Genomic DNA, 19,533 nt, shown 5'->3' with positions numbered 1-19,533 from the left:
CTTCCTAATAAATGATAGCCATCAGTTTACTTGAAGCCAAGCTGCACTAAAAGCCTCCAATATAGGAAACACAATGTTGTCAGCCAATCAAGATAAAAAAATGCTACAAAACAGACAGAAGGTATTAGAAACACCAATCAAGCAGAACACAGCAATCTCCAAGACCAATAAACACAGACCAAGACTCCCAACCAATCAGGATGAAGAAAAAACCATTCTGGCATAGCATAGGCTAGCACCAAATTTAAAACAGAAACGGTTGTGAAAGCCTGACTCACAGACGAACACAATAAAGAAGCCTGATGATGGCAGATGAGATTCTGCCAAAACGTCGCTACAACTTTAAAAGCACAACTACAATGACGTGGGAAAATACCCGAACAAAGCTGAATACCATATAGATAGATAGATAGATAGATAGATAGATAGATAGATAGATAGATAGATAGATAGATAGATAGATGATAGACAGACATAAATACATATATACCATACATAAATACTTACATACAGTAAGTACCAGACAGAAACAGATATATATATATATATATATATATATATATATATATATATATATATATATATATATATATATATATATATATATATATATATATATATATATATATATATGGTATTCAGCTGTGTTCGGGTATTTTCCCACATCATTGTAGTTGTGCTTTTAAAGTTTTAGCGACGTTTCGGCAGAATCTCATCTGCCATCATCAGGCTTCAGTATTGTGTTCATCTGGTAGCAACGTGTATATATATGTATGTATGTATATATGTATGTATATGTGGATCTTTGGTTATTTGGGTTTTCTCCCGCGTAAGATTGGAAGTATCTAGGCAACGTTTCGATGAAGTCTCATTCATCATCTTCAGGCTTGTGTCTTCAGCTCTGTGCTTCTCAGAGTGATGTGAGCTTGCAGCTGCTTCTTCCTTTTAACTGCTAGTGGGGGTGTGACTTGATTGGGTGGGGACTTGGCTGTGTTGTGATTGGGTGGGGGTGTGTTCTCATTGGCTCACTGCAAGCTCACATCACTCTGAGAAGCACAGAGCTGAAGACACAAGCCTGAAGATGATGAATGAGACTTCATCGAAACGTTGCCTAGATACTTCCAATCTTACGCGGGAGAAAACCCGAATAACCAAAGATCCACATACAAATACCCGCGAGAACCTCAGAAAACACACATATATACATGTGGGGGGGGGGGTCTAGGTGTGTTTGAGTCTTTTCCCGTGTAAGATTAAGAGTATCTTGGCGACGTTTCGGCAAGGTCCCACTCGCCATCCTCAGGCTGGTGCTTTCGACTTCGTGCCAGTGAAAACATACATACATACGTACATACACACACACACACACACACACACACATGTTTTCGTAGATTTTCACGGGTACAGGTATGCAGATCTTGGCATGTTCGGGTCTTTTCCCGTGTAAGATTGAGAGTATCTTGGTGACGTTTTGGCGATGTCCCACTCGCCATCCTCAGGCTGGTGCTTTCGGCTTCGTGCACTGCTTGCACTGGCATGAAGCCGAAAGCACCAGCCTGAGGATGGCGAATGGGACCTCGCCAAAACGTCACCAAGATACTCTCAATCTTACACGGAAAAGACCAACATGCCAAGACTGTGTGTGTGTGTGTGTGTGTGTGTGTGTGTGTGTGTGTATGTATGTGTGTGTGTATATATATATATATATATATATATATATATATATATATATATATATATATATATATAATTTTATTGTAAATTATAGTAACATTTATTTTGTCATTTATTATTTATTTACATTTGTATGTGCACTGAGAACTTAGGCACCGGAGACAAATTCCTTATGTGTTCAATCATACCTGGCTAATAAAGAATTCTATTCTATTCCAATAGCACTTACATACCACTTCACAGTGTTTTACAGCCCTCACTAAGCGGCTTACAGAATCAGAATATTGCCCCGAACAATCTGGGTCCTCATTTTACTGATCTTAATACATCCTTAAAAAGGATGGAAGGCTGAGTCAACCTTGAGCCAGTGAGAATCGAACTTCCAGCAGTCAGCAGAATTAGCATGCAATACTGTATTCTAATAATGTGCCACCACAGGTCATCCTACTCTGTTCTGTTCTATTATATTTAAATGTTTTCATTAGCTGATTTTTTTTCTTCTACATATCAGGGGTGTGGAACTTTTCTTTTAAGAAGATACCCATGTTAACATAACTAAACCTTTTCTCAGTGTGCATAAATCTCAGATATTTTAGACTTTGCTTACAGTGTATTATTTGTATTCTTTGGGTTTGTGTACCTATCTTAGACTCATAGGCATAATTAATTTCTGTTTAAAGCTGTTCAACAATTGGAGAATAAGTTTGATTCTTACCTGAGCACTTTTTTTTACTCTGAATGTATATTTTTCCTCTCAACAAAAAATAGTAATGAAATGAACCATTTTTGTATAGTAGTTAAGGTGCTATTGTAGTTAAGGAAACTAGAAGACCATGGAAGCTGCCTTAAGCATGAAAGCTGTCTGGGTAATTTTAGGCCAGTCATTCATTCTCTGTCAGCCTCTCCTACCCACCTCACAGAATTGTTGTTGAGGTGGGAAAAGGAGGAAGAATGAGCATTAGGTATCTTCATCACCTTGAATTATTTATAAAACTAATGAAGGTGGGGTAAAAATAAATAAAAAATTTACTCTGTTGCATTACTATATTGCATTTAATAATGTTCTTTTTGTGTTTTTTTTTATAGTTTCCGAATAAAACAGTTGCACATGTGGCTTGCAATATGCTTAATATGCTGGTTCATTACGTACATAGGCTACAATTATATCAGTCTGATTCACCATTAAAAATAATTCAAGTAAGTAAAAGCAAAAGATATATTTGAACATGGATTTTCATGTAATAATACTTAGTAAAATATTTTCAGAGTGGCGAATGGCACATGTGCCATGCAAATTTCACAGTGTAATATTGAAATTCACAGCTTATGGAATATTATGTTTTAATGAGAATTGGTCAAGAAGGTCAGTTCAAATATAGATACTATGAGGAAGAATGAAAACAGGGACTAAAAATGTATATAGCAATATAATAAGTATTTGTGCATGTGTTAGTAAAGTATAATAGCTTTTTAAGGAATCATACATACTTTTCAGTTATTTACCTAAAATCAGAATATATATATATATGGATAAAAGTTTAAGATTCATTTAAAATGAATCAATTAGTTGTGGTCATTTACATTAAGATGTTCAATCTCTTCCATAAGGGAAGCAAAAGGCAGTGTCACAATTGTAAACAAAACAAAAAATATTTGATCTGAAGTAATGAAATTACTGAATTAATGAAAATGGGGAGAACATTTTAATGTTTAACATGAAGTATATGAAGATTATTTTAATATCTTTCAATGTCATTTGAATGTTTTGCCATAACAGTAAAAGCTTTTAAGATGCACCAGTACAAAGCACATATTTTAAAATACATTACACTGACTCACACTGAATCAAGGTGACTGACTTCTGGGTAAATGTGATTAATATCAATTTTTACAGAACTACCGTATATACTCGAGTATAAGCCGAGTTTTTCAGCCCATTTTTGTGCTGAAAAAACCCCCGGCTTATACTCGAGTCAGATTCCCTCTGGAAAAAAAATGGTGTGGAGCTCCGGAGCTAGGCAGGCGCTTCCTGCTTCCGTGTTTCCTTTGCAACTTTTAAGCATGGGGGTAATCGGAAGCAGAAAAGTTCTTGCATGAGGATATATTTTTTTTTTTTAACTGTTTTTAGGAGGGGAAGACCCACCGTCATGTGAGAATGCTCAGACACGAAATCTATCCGCCCGAAAATAAGTGTGTGTGTGGGGGGATTTTAACAGAGGGAAGATGTAGGGAGAAGGCAAAAGCGACGGAAGATCCTTCAGGGGAAACTGAGGGGAGACTCACCCTTGGTCCAGATGAGCCCCCTTCCCGCCCCTAAGGAAGCAGAGGCAGCCAGCAAGGGCAGGCAAGCCCCACTTCACGGACTCCGTCCGTCCTCGCTCCCACCCACCCACCCACCCAAAGCCACGAAGTCCCCCAATCGCGCAGCCCAGAATCGCCCTCCCCTCAGGGGAAGCAACGATGCCCGGTTTTTCCCGAGACAAGAAGCTCCGCCGTGCAATGAAAGTGCCCTGGCTCTGGCTCGCGGGCTCAGAAAACAACGCGAGCCGAGGTGGCTTCGGCTCCGCTCAGCTTCTCCAACATCCGGCGCCGCCCTGTTCTATGTGCCAGGCCCGGCAAGTCCGAGCAGCCAGCGTGTGGAGCAGGGCGGCGCCGGAGATCGTTGGCTGCCTCTTTCGCAGCACGGGAGGCCTCCCGGCTGGCCAGCTGCTCTCCTCCTTCTCTGCCTGTTTGTTCTGTGTGGCCGAGGAGGAGGAGACCGGCCGGCTGGTTGGGGGAGGCTTTCTGCGCCGAGGAGGCGGCTGCTGGTCTCGGCTTTGCTCCGCTTCTCCGATGGTCTGGCGCCGCCATGTTCTTTACTTGGGCAGCGGTGCCCACGGCGGCAACAGGCAGTTCCGCCCGGGCTCCGCTCAGGTGTCCGGCTGGGGCTGTCGGGAGTTGCTGCCGCCGGTGCAGCCCCAGTCCCACGTCGCCTCGGGAAGGGAAAGGCAAAAAGGAACCTGCCGTTGCAAAGAGCTGCCGCAGCTCTTCCTTTTTGCCTTGGGAAGGGTGGGGCAAAACCAGGAGCCGCTGACCCTGAGCCTCCGGTGCCGCTGCTGCCGTTGCAAGCGCTGCCGCGGCTCTTCCTTTTTGCCTTTCCCTTCCCGAGGCGACGCGGGACTGGGGCCGCGCCGGCGGTAGCGACTCCTGACTCAGGGGGCCTCCGAGGGGAGGGGAAGAGAGTGACTCCTGCCTCCTGCTGTCATCATCATCATCTTTTGGGTTAGTGAATCAATTAAACCTTTCATGATAGTGAGATCGTTTCCCAAATTAATTATTTTTATTTTTGAAATTTACCAGTAGCTGCTGCATTTCCCACCCTCGGCTTATACTCGAGTCAATAAGTTTTCCCAGTTTTTTTGTGGTAAAATTAGGTGCCTCGGCTTATATTCGGGTCGACTTATACTCGAGTATATACGGTAATAGCAATAATTCTTGAATACTGATATTTTGACATTATTCAGTTTTATTAGCAGCTTCCAAACAACAACCTAAGACTTTGAAGAGGTTAATTATTTTAAATAATTGCTAAGTAAGATTACAGTGATTATAAAGAACTGAATGAAATAGCTGTTTTGTATTAACAATGCTAAATTAAAACCACAAAGAAAAATTAAATATTCAATAATTAATTTACAAACAAGAATCTATATGACTTAAACACTATAAAAGCTATCTCCATACAACACAAATTTTATTCACCAGATAAAGACAGTTGCACATACAATATGCAAAAATAAAAACAGTATAATTTTTCTTGTTGAGAAAAAAATTAAGCTTAGAAAGATAGACCTATATATTATTAAAACTCTCCTTTAAGCAAAATGGTGCATCATAGGCAACAATTTTTGAACCAAGATACAGATAGTCTTCAACTTATAACAGTTCATTTTGTGACTGTTTCAAGTTACAAGTGACTTGTGACCATTTTTCACACTTATGACCATTGCAGCATCCATAATCAGATGATCAAAGTGCAGCTGTTTGGCAGCTGACCCATATTTATGACAGTTGCAGTGTCCTAGGTTGATGTGATCTCCTTTTGTGACCTTTTGAGAAACAAAATCAATCACTTTACTTAACAACTGTATTGGTAACTTAACAAGTACAGTTATTCATTTAACAACTATGTCAAGAAAGATTGTAAAATGGAGCAAAACTCAATCAATTTCTCACTTAGCAATAAAAATATTAGGCTCAATTTTGGTCATAAGTCAAGGATTACCTGTACCTCAAACAGGCTAACTTATAGAATGTGTCCAAAATCTGGGACCCATGACTCCAATAAAAATGAAATTTGGCAAATGTTATAAAACAGGAGTGTCAAACTCGAATTCATTCAGGATCACATGTCAGGGGCACCTGTGGTGGTCAAGTGCTAAGGCAGGACTTCCCTGAGACCCACTCTCACTCTCATTTTAATCTCCTTCCTTCCTTCTTTCTTTTTCTTCTTTTTCCTTCCCTCTTCATTTTTTTCTTCTTCCTTCCCCTCTTTCCTTATTTTTCATTCCTTGCTCTCTTCCCATCTTTCCTTTTTTTCTTCGTTGTTTTTCCTCTTTCCCTTTCTCCTTTCCTGTCCCTTCTTGCATGCTCAAATGCAAAAGGGGAAACATTTCTCCTTTTGTTTTTAATTTGTTTTGATAGCCCTCTGCCAGCGAAAATGGAGCCCAGGGGAGCCACATGTGCCCCACTGTTTTCCTTGGCAGAGGGCTACAGGAGGCTGTCATGACCGAAAATGGGGCATGGGTGAGCACCCTAAGCTCCTTTTTCACTGGCAGAGGCACCATGGGCCAGTCCTTTGCTGTTTCCAGGCCAGCCCCACGGGCCAGATCTAAGCATCCCGTAGGCCCCATGTGTTTGACACCCCTGTTATAAAACATATCATGACATAAACATTATCATAAAACAGTTATGACATAAGACATAATGTCATGAAACTTGTCCTGCTGGTGTTCGACTGTGCTATACAGTTCAACGTTTGCTATTTTCAAAACAGAAACCTCCCTGAATGTATCCCAGCTATTCTACTGAAGATAGTACACTAGAGGTTTGTCATTGTTGAAGGCATTAAGGAATCTGGTAAAGAAATATTTTTGAAAGGATGGCCCAACAGGTCATTGGTAGTCTAATTTCTTTTTAAAAATATGTTTCATTATCTGTAGGTATTGATAGCTACCATCACTCATCTCTTGCCCAGTACAGAAGCTTCTTCTTATGAGCAAGATAAAAGGGTAAGCAGATTTCTTTTATGTTACTCTATTGCAATGTCTATTTATGACAATGCAAAATCAAAGAAGTACCGATAGTTTGGGTTATAAATGAAACCATGAAGTATGGTGCAAATTGCATACGTAGGCTTCAGCTCCATTGCTCCTGGATGGACAAGGAATTTAGGTCCCTCCTTGTGTGTTGCTTCCTCATGGACATGTTCCTACTCTCACCACTATAAATTCCATTTCACTTACTGATTTACAGATTTTTATCCTGTCATTATTTTTTTATTCAGTCAGCTCAAGGCAGGATACCTCAATAATGCTCCCACATGCTATTCTTCCTGAAACTAGAACCCTGTGAAGCAGGTTGGGCTAAAAGACAAGGACTGGCCCAAAGTCACCCAAGCTCAAATGTACATTAGAAGAGCAAAAGGTCATTTATTTATTTATCTTTTACTAAACAAGAAATCACCAGAGTTGAGTTTCATCATCTACAATTAGAAGATGATTATAGAATATAGTAATACAAAGACTTCAGAACTCACTCTGTAAATTCGGGGTGGTCATGTCAACAGCATTATTAACTGGAATACTGTTAATAGAAGTGTATAAGGCTGCAGAGTCATTGATCTTTGTGAAATATTATAAAATAGATACGTGCAACATAGACACTCAGCCTTTGGTCATGCTGTGTAACAAAAAGTGCCATAAATTGTTACACCGGTTTACCCTGAGAACACTGCTATCGTCTATCCCTTTCCTTTTAGCTCACAGTAGTTGGGCTTCCCTTTCTGATCTCTATAAGATAGAATCAGCAATGTCACCCTATGTGGAAAGAAGAGAAAAATATATGTAAGAAACCAAGTGACACAAGATTCAGGACGCAAGTTACATCACTGCATTATATCATCCATTAAATGTTATTCTTCCATTCTATGCATTATAGCAATTACAAGTTTGTTATTAACACACGTAAAGGAAAAGATAGAGCAACTGAACTAAAATCAGTACAAGTGAATGAATGGAAAGGGTTTCTTCAAAAGGACAAGAAGAAATGATAACCCCTTTTTTCTACCTAGAAGGGCAAAATTGTGCTTCCCAATTTCTGTCCAACACATCCTAGAGAAGAGAACTTTATTTTTCCTGCTAGGTTCATCTTCCACTGACTACAAAGGTATTTCATAGCAGGTTCAATTTCCAATGAGTAACTGATCCAGCAAGGGTCTTTTAATGTGAAACAAATTATTTTCTGTGATATAGGTCCCTTTTATGTTTTAGTTTCATACAAAAGTAGCACAATGACCTGGATCCAAAGCTTGCAGTCTTCAAAAGAAAGTCTGTCTCTATCTATGGAATAGGTGTGATCTACTAGTTTGTGAGAACATAGAAGGAATCTCCTTTGGCAAGTGATCTTTCCCCTTATAGATTCTTATATAGCCAGAACATCTTCTATAAGTTGGAGAGATTTATATGTTAGATTTAAACTCTACTTTACCTCAAGGAGCTTACGGCAGTGAGAAAGGAAAATTGTGTATTGGCACTGCTATTATTACTGTTTGAATGTGACTTCAGGACAGCTCAATAGGAATTCAAGGAGAGTGCAGCATATTGGGCAAAATAACATATCTGACAAGTGGCTCAAAATTGTGGGGTTTCCCATGTTTGCCTTTTTAAAATGCTAAAGCTGTTTAATGTTTTTTTATCCGTAATAGTAAAAATTTTAAAAGTTGACATTAGAATTTCAGTGATTGCTGAGAATGTATACCATAAATGATTATATTAGTCTACTTTGCTTTTTTTATACTGTATGTCTATGTACAACATTTTGCTTAATCATTCTGCTATACATTGGTTACAAATATAGTCCATCTAAAATTATGTCTCTTTGAAGTTCTGTTGGGTTTAACTCTCCTACTGAAACTGAATGAATTCTCTTTTAGTAGGATCAAGCCTTACTTATGTGTTTATGTATTTCTACTATCAAACTGTTGGATAACACATACTGAGCTACAAAGTGCTCCTCTTATGCATTGCTGCTGTAGCATAACCATAAGTTACAGTTAAAAAGGAAGCATGAAAAAGCAAATCAAATAAATTATCCTTCAGGGTTATCTGTAATTTAGAAATCTTTCTATACAGCTGGTGGTATCTCTACTTCTTTGTTTGTTGGACTGGACAATGGCATTGCCACTGCGGACATTATTACAGCCTATTCATCCTGCAGCATCTGAAAATGATAAAACTGAAAAATCTGTTCTTAATTACATATATAAGGTATTGGCTACTCCTTTTACTTTTTGTTTGATTTTTTGAAAAATTTGTCTTTCAATTTTTAAAACTTTTTCTTTTCGCAAATAAGAGAAGAAGCAAAACTGAACAAAGATAGAAGAGTTATTTTCATGTGTATTTTTCCCCCCAGAATTGTAAGAACCGAACAACTTTGATAAGTGCAACATACTTCTCAGTGAATGAGAGGTATTTGCACCCTGTTTCATTCACTTCCACTGATGGCTTTGCTAGCAGATACAGCTAACAAATCCAAATGGTTTTGTCTGAAGCTTGTTTACTGATTGTATAAGTCAGAGAATCCTTATGAAAGGAAAAAGGCAAAATTCCTAATTCATACAAAACACATCATGAGTAGAACCATCTGGATTTCACAGCTGTGCCTGTTGGGAAGAGGAACCAGCAGAAATAATTGGAGAATCTTCTTTATTCCCTGACAAGACAAAATCTGAGCATAGATGGACATTTCTAATCACAATGTAGTTTGGACTATTCTCTGAATAGAAATCGTATATTAAAAATTCAAAAATACAGTGAAAATAGAATAAAATAAATTATTTTGAAACCTTCAGATTTTATAAATAAAAACAAAGAACTAATGCTAACAGAATAAAACAATATTAAATATTAGGACAGATTGAAAATGTTTTGGAAACCAGAAAGGCCTTTGCATGGACCCAAGCAGAATATGGGCATTTATAAACCTTTTTATTGATTTAAAACTTTTACATAGCCACCCATCTTCTAATTAACTCTGGGTGGCTTCCAATCAAAAGTTATAACAGCATATAAAGCCATATTAAAACTATAAAAGTAAACACAGTAAAAATTACAAGCAACAGAAACCTGGTGCCAAGTCAGACTTCTAATCTGCAGTTATCAAATTTTATCCAAAGCTTCATGGAAAAGTAATGTCTTCAGACTTTATAGAAGGCTCAGAGGGTAGAAGCCTACTGAACTTCGTGTGTGTGTGTGTGTGTAGAGTGTTCCATAGGCAGGGGCTGCAATAATAAAGGTGTGCTCCCATCAGATGGCAATATTTAGGGGAAGGCACTAGGAACATGCCCATCCCATCTGGCTAATGTTGCACAGTTAATGGAGTGTTTTCATTGACACCTGGGGAGGCACACTCAAACATCAGTCTCAGATGCAATCTCAATCTAGATCAGGGATGTCAAACTCAAGGCCCACGGGCCGGATCTGGCCTGCAGGGTGCTTAGATCTGTCCCATGGGGCCGGCGTGGAAACAGCAAAGGACTGGCCCGCAGTGCCTCTGCAAGCAAAAATTGAGGGTTCCCCCCCCCATGCCCCATTTTTACTGGCACAGGGCTATCAAAACAAACTAAAAACAAAAGGAGAAATGTTTCCCCTTTTGCATTTGAGCATGCAAGAAGGGACCAGAAAGGAGAAAGAGAATCAGGAAAGACAAAGAAAAAGATGGAAAGAGAGCAAGAAAGGAAAAAATAAGGAAAGAGGGGAAGGAAGAAGAAATTAGAATGAAGAGGGAAGGAAAAAGTAACAGAAGGAAGGGATTATAATGAGAGTGAGGGAGGGTCTCAGAGAAGTCCTGCATTAGTACTTGGCCACCACAGGTGCCGCCAACAGGAGTCCCATGTCATGGCCATGATGGCCATGGCCACACACCCCAAGCCCTCCGAGGTCAAACACAACCCTGATGCGGCCCTCAAATGAAATCGAGTTTGACACCCCTGATCTTGATAAAAACATTGGGGATTTAATTTTTTTAATAACAATTATTTTCCAAACTGAAAAATCCTAAAAAATCAAAACACCAGTAACAAGATTCTTCAGTATCCAGCCATATTCAGTAGCAGTTCATTTTAGAAAGCTACTCTTGGATAGGAGTGTGACAGTCAATTTGGATTGAAGAGATCCAGTTGAAGTCACTAATTGAAACACTAACACTGGATTAACTCAGAATATATTTTTCTTTCTTTCTTAGACCAATGTACCTCATTCAGTTATAATTACAGGAACAAAATGGGAAGTGACCCTCATATATTGCATGAAAGGAAAAGCAGGATGTGAATACATTAATGGATACATTAAATAATAATCACATATCATGAGAACAACACATATCATGAGAAATCAGAATAATATGAAATGATTTTCATCATCTTTTCCTTTGACAAATAAAATTATGTAGTTATATCACAGATTTCAGAAATCTGTGTATTCTAGATGGATTTTATGTCAATCTTCTGAGAAGTATACCTGGTTTCACTTCAGTCTTTCATACTTTTATACATAGATTTTAATACATTTTGGGGTTTTTTAAAGGTTCTTCATGGATGTGTCTATGGATCTCAGTGCTTTAGTAACCTGAAATATTTTCCAATGAGCCTGTCTGATTTAGCGTCTTTGGATTATGATCCTTTTGTGCATTTGGAAAATTTAAAAGAACCAGAACCACTCCATTCACCTGATTCAGAACGGTCTTCTAAACTCCAGCCAGTCACAGAAGGTTTGTTTGCTTTAATTCTTTTTCTGACCAAGTCCCATAAATTTATTATAATAGTTCAGTTAGAGATTATAGGTAGTATCAGTAATTTTGAATAATTACAACTCCTTTTGGTACAATAAGTACATCTTTACAACACGCATCAACTTCATAATGGATTTTTCTCTACCCCAGTAAACAAGTAAAACATTTTTTTAATTTTTATTGCTAGCAAATATATACATATGTTATTTAGCAAGCAATCAGATACAACATGTTTAACTTAGTATGCACTATTTTGTAATTCTTAAAATTTGCTTCATCCTTATGAACTTATTTTTTCAAACTATGATTTAATTTTTTCTCTAAAAATTAAATACCCTGAATTTACTTCAAATAATTTTAATTTAGATTTTTTTTCTTGTATGAAATATCAAATGGTACTAGTGAAAATAAATTTGGGAGACATAGGCTTTCATACTGAGGCTAAATATTCTGTGTAGGATCATTCTCCTCCAATATTAAGCTGTTCCCTTTAGGCTTCCTTAAAGGTATTAAGGACTAGATAAATACAGAACCTTTTTGTAGCAGCTGTGTGCTAACAGCAGGTGATTTTGTGGTCTATAGTGACTCCGTGCTGTTTTTTTTTATGTGGAGAAAATGGCTAATCATTGTGCCCTTGTCTAAGGCATGCTTCATCATTTTCAAGTACTTTTTGGCCAAAGAATTCTGAACACAGAGCTGTCCTCTAATAAGCTCAGTATTGGATTGAATAAATCTGATTTGAGAACTATTGGCAGGAGGAACGGTAATTATTAAATTTACTGAGCAGTGAAGCAAGCTACTGTAGTTGGCTTTTTGTCAAATGGCTGTGGTCTTATTAGTGAAGAGTAATCATCTGTAGGGTCAGAATGAAAGCAGCACCGAAGGATTCATTCCCTCCTAATTACAGTTTCACCTATACATATTATGCAAAGCTAATATTTAAACTAGTTGCCAAGATTAATTTCCTCTACATGTTACATTGCAAGTGTAAAGAATTGTAGCCAGGTTTTGTGCCTTACTGCTTTTGTATGCTGTAATAATGTGTAATTATGGGTTCACAGCAAATACTCTGTGATTTGTTTAATCTGACTATTTGAAAAGACAACCTTGAATAGTTCCTTCCGCCTCTTCTTAAATTAGTATCTATTGGAGAAAACACCAGCATTGCTGTCCTTTATTTGTGCATTTCCACACAGGAGTAAGTTCTGGGTATTTTTTAAAATCCGAAATGAGATTTTTTTTTCCTTTTATTATATTGTCTTAGGTAAGTTAATAACCTATTTTTAAAAGATCCCTGACAGTCCTGGTTGGAGTATATATAGCAACTATTTTGTCAATTTTGGCACTCCTAATAATATTAAAATTTCAGTATTTTTCATTTTCCATAGCAGCTTACAATTCTAAAAGATATGAAGCTGATTGTTGCTGACATAAGTCAGAATGAGTTCATATCAAAAAGCATGACCTAAATTATATTTGGTACACAACAGTGTTAGCATAATTCTTTGATTGTCTTACTTCTCACTTCCTAAGATTCTCCTTTTATTTTAAGACTTGATATGATTCCAAGTTGTTTATGTCAGAAAAGAATGTTGCTATTATTGGCCTACAAAAATAAGTTATCTTGAACATATGGCAATATTATTATTGTTCTCTAAAAAAGATATATTATTTTCAGATTTAAGTCATTTTTTCCAGCAAAACTGGGAAGTATATTAAATGAAGCTTGTGTTGCTTCAGAATGTTTACACTCTGTAAGGAAATATTAAGAACTCTATAAAGCCATTCACTACAATGTTGAAATCCATAGTTTCATAAATATGTCAAGCTCTCAGAATTAATATTAATGAAAAAGAGGGAACTACAGGTCAAGAGCTGGTTCCCGTATGAGGCAACTGCAATTAAAGGTTAGCAGATAATGAATTAGTTACAACAAAAAATATGCTATATAAACTATACTAAAAGAAAAAGGCACTGTGAGGATTAGAAGAATCTCGTAGTCAAGGGAAAAAACATTACATCTAAACCTGAGGGTATCTCTATATCTCTTTCTCTCTGTGTATCTATATTTATATAATAGCTTGAGGCCTATTTTCTGCCCTGAAAACAGCTTTTCTAAAATTTGTAATTAAATCAAATTAAATTAAAGAGTTGTGCTTTTTAATATCTGCCTGTTCGTTTTCAAATCTAAATGAAGACACCATTTGGATTGCTCTATGGCTTCCGGCTTTGGGAATATGCAAGCCTTCTTTAGCAATAAAGATTTGTGCTTATTTGAAAATAGGATTAGAAAAATTATTGTTTTTAATATATTAATAATATTGTAGTTAATTCACAACTGGCTATCATTCCTATCAACTTTTTGAATATTAATTTAAAGCATTATAATTAACTAGGTTCAATAGACAAATTATTAAAGTCTTCTAATGAATAACAGTAGAAATCTATACACATTTATTTAGTGTCTTCGGTAAATTCAGTAAAAATTACTCCCAGCAAAACATATTCAAGATTTCAGATTTCAACCTAACATCAGGACTGTAATTATTTCTTTTCAGTTTTCTTTTCTTGAAAACAAGCAATTTTCTTTGTAACTATTTCCATTGTTAAATATTTTTCAATATATAATTAAAATGAAATTAATTTATTAGAACTGTTAACAGTCGTAATTTTTCTAAGATAGTGTTGTCTATGAGAAAACATCTCTCAGTATCATTTCATCTGTGAAATATCAGTTTTCTTCTTAATGTGCTGACCATGTTTGCTGCTTCTGTCTTTGTTCTGTATTTGCCATAATCTCGACAGTGGCCTTTTCCTTTTCAAGAAATATTAAAATATTTTTACAGTTATTTGTATGTTGAAAGTTGTATTCTCTGTAAAATTGCTTTCGTTATGTTGTTGTTTAATAATTGTTTTTATTTTATTTGAAATGCATATTATCCATAGTTAGCAGTATTTTTCTTACCACACTTTATGAATATGATGTCATGCATCTTTTCAGAGTCCCTTAACATTTAAATAGATAGAAATTACATTTTGAATGCTATCAGTGTAACCTAAAGTATTGAATTTTTTTTGTGTGTTTTTCAGTAAAATCTCATATGCAGCAAGGACTGATCTCTGTGGCAGCTCGTACTGTGATAGCTCATCTGGTAAACCACTTAGGCCATTATCCAATGAGTGGGGGGCCTGCTATGCTAACAAGTCAAGTATGTGAAAATAATGACAATCCTTTCTGTGAGAACCTTGAACTTTCTCCTGAGCTTTTTGAGAACCCCAATCTCCAGTTCTTTGTATTAAATAATACCACATTAGTTTCATGTATACAGATAAGAGCAGAAGAGAACATGCCTGGAGGAGGTTTGTCTGCTGGACTTCTCTCAGCCAATTCAAATGTCCGAATTATAGTGCGGGATCTGTCTGGGAAATATTCTTGGGATTCTGCCATCATGTATGGGCCTCCCCCTCTATGTGGCCTAAGTGAACCAACCACTTTTATGCTTTCACTGCCCCATCAAGAGAAATCAGAAAATGCCTCAGAACCTCCTGCATATACAGAAGAAATGTATGTAAAGGACGGAATTACTCTTCCACTAAAAAGAAGGCTTAGAGACACTGTGCCAACATGGGATACAATAAAGGATGAAGAAGATGCCCTTGATGAGCTTTTGCAATATGTGGGAATCACTAGTCCTGAGTGTTTACAGAGGACAGGTGTGTCTCTCAATATACCTGCTCTTCAACCTATCTGTGTGTCAGAGAAGCAGGAAAATGATGTAATCAATGCAATCCTTAAACAGGACACTGAAGAGAGAGATTTTATTGAAAAGCACTTCAGTGACTTAAATATGAAGGCTATGGAGCAGGATGAACCAATTCCACAAAAGCCCTATTCGGCATTTTACTATTGCAGGTTACTCCTTAGTATTCTTGGAATGAATTCTTGGGATAAAAGGTAAAATGATAATATTATTTGCTCTTAAAGTCAAAATAATTTGGTCTTTTTCAGAACTGAGAGAGATTTTAAGTGACATACATGCTACTACTAAAAACCATAGCAATATATATCTTCTTCTTCGAGGACAGCCTCTCCTCATTTAGCAACTACCTCGGTTAGCAACCACTTGCAAATGAAATAGTAATAAATAGTATAAAAATCATTTTCTGTCCAGTGCATACATTTACAACCAATTTTTTTGGGTCTGAAAAAAATCTTCAGTGTGAAACTGATTAAGGTTTGGTCAATTTCAGGCATCAGGCAAGCTGGACAGAAGGTTTTCATGAACTAATTAAGGTTACATAGTTGTTAACCTGCCACTAGCACTTTTTAGGGAAGTGCTATGCTACCAAGAAAAGCAGCTCAGGAAGAGAGAGGTTGTTTAAGCAATCTCTCCACCCTGAGAGGAGGCAAAAAAAGGGGGGGGAAACTTGTCAGGTATAGGGCACTGTGTAAGAGAACATTATATGAATGAGGCAACAGCAACTAGTGATCTTCAGAGCATCTCTTTTTCTCTCTCTGTCACATGTTCACTTAGCAACCTTTTAACAACAAAGTCACAAATGAATTGCAGTCACTAAATAAGAAAAGGATGTAATGAAATTAAATCCAATTATTCTCTCACTTCTGTACTAAGATTTTCTTAGCCATGAGTGTACATAATGTAAATCAGTACACAACTGTAGGAAGATAGTCATTTTGTTTTGTTTGTATTATGACACATTACAGAAGAGGAACAGCTAAATATATGCCATAATGTATTGATGTATCATCAAAGTCCTATCTACTTCTCACATATGCCTTCCTAGATGCCTCCTAATGTTCACAAATCTCCAGTCCTAATTTGAGATTAGTTTGGTTTAGTGGTTCATGTGCCAAAGGGGAATGTTGTTCAGGCCACCAGGTTAAAGAAGTGGAATGAAGTAAGAATTACAGTAAAGGCAATAATAAGGATTCAGAAGATTACCCAGGATAAAAAATATCTTTGTGTGTATGTATGTATCTGTGTAAATAAAGATCTTTTCATTTTTTCATGAGAAAAGATTTTTCAAAAGGCAAGAAAACTGCAGGAGATATTAATAAATAGAAATGAAAAGGTGTTATTGTTTGCTATTCTACACAGATAATGAAAACATTTTTATTAAATTTCCTTATGTAGGAGAAGCTTTCATCTTCTGAAAAAAAATGAAAAACTACTTCGAGAACTTCGAAATTTGGATTCAAGACAATGGCAAGTTATCTGCTATAAGCAATTTTTATGTGGTCATAAGTTCCTATTTTAAATTGCACTTCAATGTAATTTTTTAAAATAATGTAGATTTCAAGTTGTTATAAGTTCTACCAATTTCTGTGACAAAATGTAAAAATGTATTTAAAAATTACTAAAAAATGTATCTCTTAGTAATTGTCTTTAGCACCAATCTGACAGTGCCTGTAGTTCTGAGTTAATACAATCTTATTTAATTTATTAGAACTCTTATGTTCTAAAAACATAAAACAGCTAATATTAATTCTTAACATTTGAATCATTGTTTAAGCCCTTAGTGCTTTAACAAAATGGAAGTGACTAAATATGAAGTACGGACAGAGTATTTCTGTCAGCTTACAGGTAGTCCTTGACTTACAACCGTTCGTTTAGTAGCCATTCAAAGTTAAGATGGATCCCTTAAAAGTTACTTACAATCTGGTTTCAATATTTCAACATCGCCCCCAAAAAAAAAATCATATAGCTGCATGTTGGGCATTCAGCAACTGGCCAATTTACAGCCATTTGCAGTGTTCTATAATCACATGACTGCGATTTACAATATTTTTGACAGAAACTAGCATTCATTTCCAGTTTCCATAGCAAACAGTGGGCTCGCTTAACAACTACTGCATAAAGAGATAATAAAACCTGGTCAGTCACATGATGACCGCTTTACAACCCTCATGACATATAACCGTAATTGCCAGGGTCAATTACAGTCAAGGGCTACATGTAAATCATTAGTTTTTTTAAAAAGGTCATATTTTAGAAGAACTTTATTTCAATCAGAGAATTGTATTTCTTTATTGGCCATAAGGTCAGATTTTATGAACTGTATAGAGTCTTTAAGCTTATGACTAATCGTAATGAAAGAAATGTATAACTCCATAACTTATGCAAATATTGCTAATATATGTGCGTTCGTATCTTCCGACTAGAACAATTTTAAAGATTATTTTCAGCCATTTCAGGAGAAAATATTGGAGATTGCCAGATTTTGTTGCTGTTTGGGGAAAAAACTTGTTTGTACGAGTGCATTATATTTTCAAATTGCTGAATTACACTCTTCTGTGCCTATGAATTTTAGCATTGACCTATTTCAAGATATAATAGCAAACATGTTTGATTTGAAACAGTTTGTAACCAATTTTGATTACATTTAGAAATCAAGCTAAGATGTGGCCTCCCACATTATTTCCCCCCCAAAAATTGAGAAACTGAAACTTATTTTTGCAATGTTACAAATGTTATATAATTAAAAGTAGTATTTCTATAGTATGATAAAGTACATAATTTTGATTATATATTATGAAGAGAGGTTTTTTTAATGCCTTGGCAGTGATCCTTGCTTTCAGACTATAAATAAATAAGTAAGGAAACATATAAATAAAAGCTGAAATATCTTTCAATTCCCTTCAGAACGAAGGAAATTATATTAGCCTTTCTATATATCCACTATGAGTGATGTCAGAGGATATTCTTATATAATTGCAATCATATGTCTTACAGCCGAGAGACACACAAAATTGCAGTATTTTATGTTGCTGAGGGACAAGAAGATAAACACTCCATCCTGACTAACACTGGAGGAAGCCAAGCATATGAGGATTTTGTAGCAGGTCTTGGTTGGGAGGTACACTTCTATCTCATCCCAATCTAATCAACTCATTTATTTTTTCAAATGTTGTGATGCATTAAATATCAGCATTTATTTAATAATTCATATTAGAAACAATTTAAGATTTCTTTCAGCCTGATAGCTATCATCCTATTTCACAAGCTGCTTATGGAACTTATAAGAGGGTGGCTAACATTCCTATCATGTGTCTGAAGCAGATTTGTTTTGTCATATCAAGAGTCTTTTATCAGCAGAAAAAATAGACATCACTGGGATTTGTGATGCATGTGATTTTCTTAAAAGCCAAGTTCTCTTTGGACGGTGGAAAGAACAGGGACGTGTTAGTTTCATAATTATTTTTACAATACCTGGAGATTATGTTGCAAGTTTTCAGAAACATTTCAATATTTGTGAAATATTGCCAGTTCTATGTTTGGTGATAGGAAGACCAGCTCTGCTTCTTTAGCATCTAGGAACAAGATCAAATCCGAGCTAGCAATAGTTTAGAATTACTCTCTTTAGAAGAACTCCGTTTATTAAAAGGAAATGTTCTTGCTGAAAGATAAATCTTTCCCACTCACAATTCCAGTGTCCACTGCATTGAGCCTAATGTTGGCTACTAAAATTGTCTGAAATGTCATAGTATAGATCAGGGGTGTCAAACTCACCCACTTGCCGGATCCGGCCTGCTGGGTGCTTAAATCTGGCCCAGGGGGCCTGCCTGAAAATAGCAAAGGACTGGCCGGCGGGGGCTTTGGCAGCCAAAAACCAGGTGCAAGGGGACGCACGTGGCCCTCCGCACCCCATTTTCAGCCTGGATGGCCTCCTGAAGCCCTCTGCCAGCCAAAACGGGGCGCAGGTGGGGTGCTACAGAAGGCATCCATGCCATCTCCCTTCCTCCCCCTGCCTGGCCTGCAGAGCAAGATTACAATGCTGATCCGGCCCTCA

At 36.7% G+C, this 19,533-nt stretch overlaps 1 protein-coding gene across 8 annotated transcripts in view; it reads left to right on the top strand.

The window, feature by feature from the left end:
* The window catches only part of RALGAPA1 (Ral GTPase activating protein catalytic subunit alpha 1), a 132,151-nt gene that overhangs the window by 77,633 nt on the left and 34,985 nt on the right, over positions 1-19,533 (top strand). For all 8 annotated transcript variants that reach the window (XR_015746774.1, XM_026664490.2, XM_026664487.2 and 5 more), the window contains 7 exons: positions 2,761-2,871; positions 6,876-6,944; positions 9,066-9,200; positions 11,517-11,700; positions 14,812-15,676; positions 16,878-16,949; positions 18,477-18,600. Coding sequence is in view for 7 of the 8 variants with exons in the window: in XM_026664490.2 (XP_026520275.1) it covers positions 2,761-2,871; positions 6,876-6,944; positions 9,066-9,200; positions 11,517-11,700; positions 14,812-15,676; positions 16,878-16,949; positions 18,477-18,600 (1,560 nt within the window). In the remaining variant the exon portion in view is untranslated. The remainder of the gene's footprint in view (positions 1-2,760; positions 2,872-6,875; positions 6,945-9,065; positions 9,201-11,516; positions 11,701-14,811; positions 15,677-16,877; positions 16,950-18,476; positions 18,601-19,533) is intronic.

This window comes from Notechis scutatus, chromosome 1, assembly GCF_049901735.1.
Source record: "Notechis scutatus isolate UNSWTSFEM ecotype Mainland chromosome 1, rNotScu1.2, whole genome shotgun sequence".
NCBI classification, from domain to species: Eukaryota; Metazoa; Chordata; class Lepidosauria; order Squamata; family Elapidae; genus Notechis; species Notechis scutatus.
Note: the sequence above shows the minus strand (reverse complement) of the source record. Positions and strands in the feature narration are given on the sequence as shown.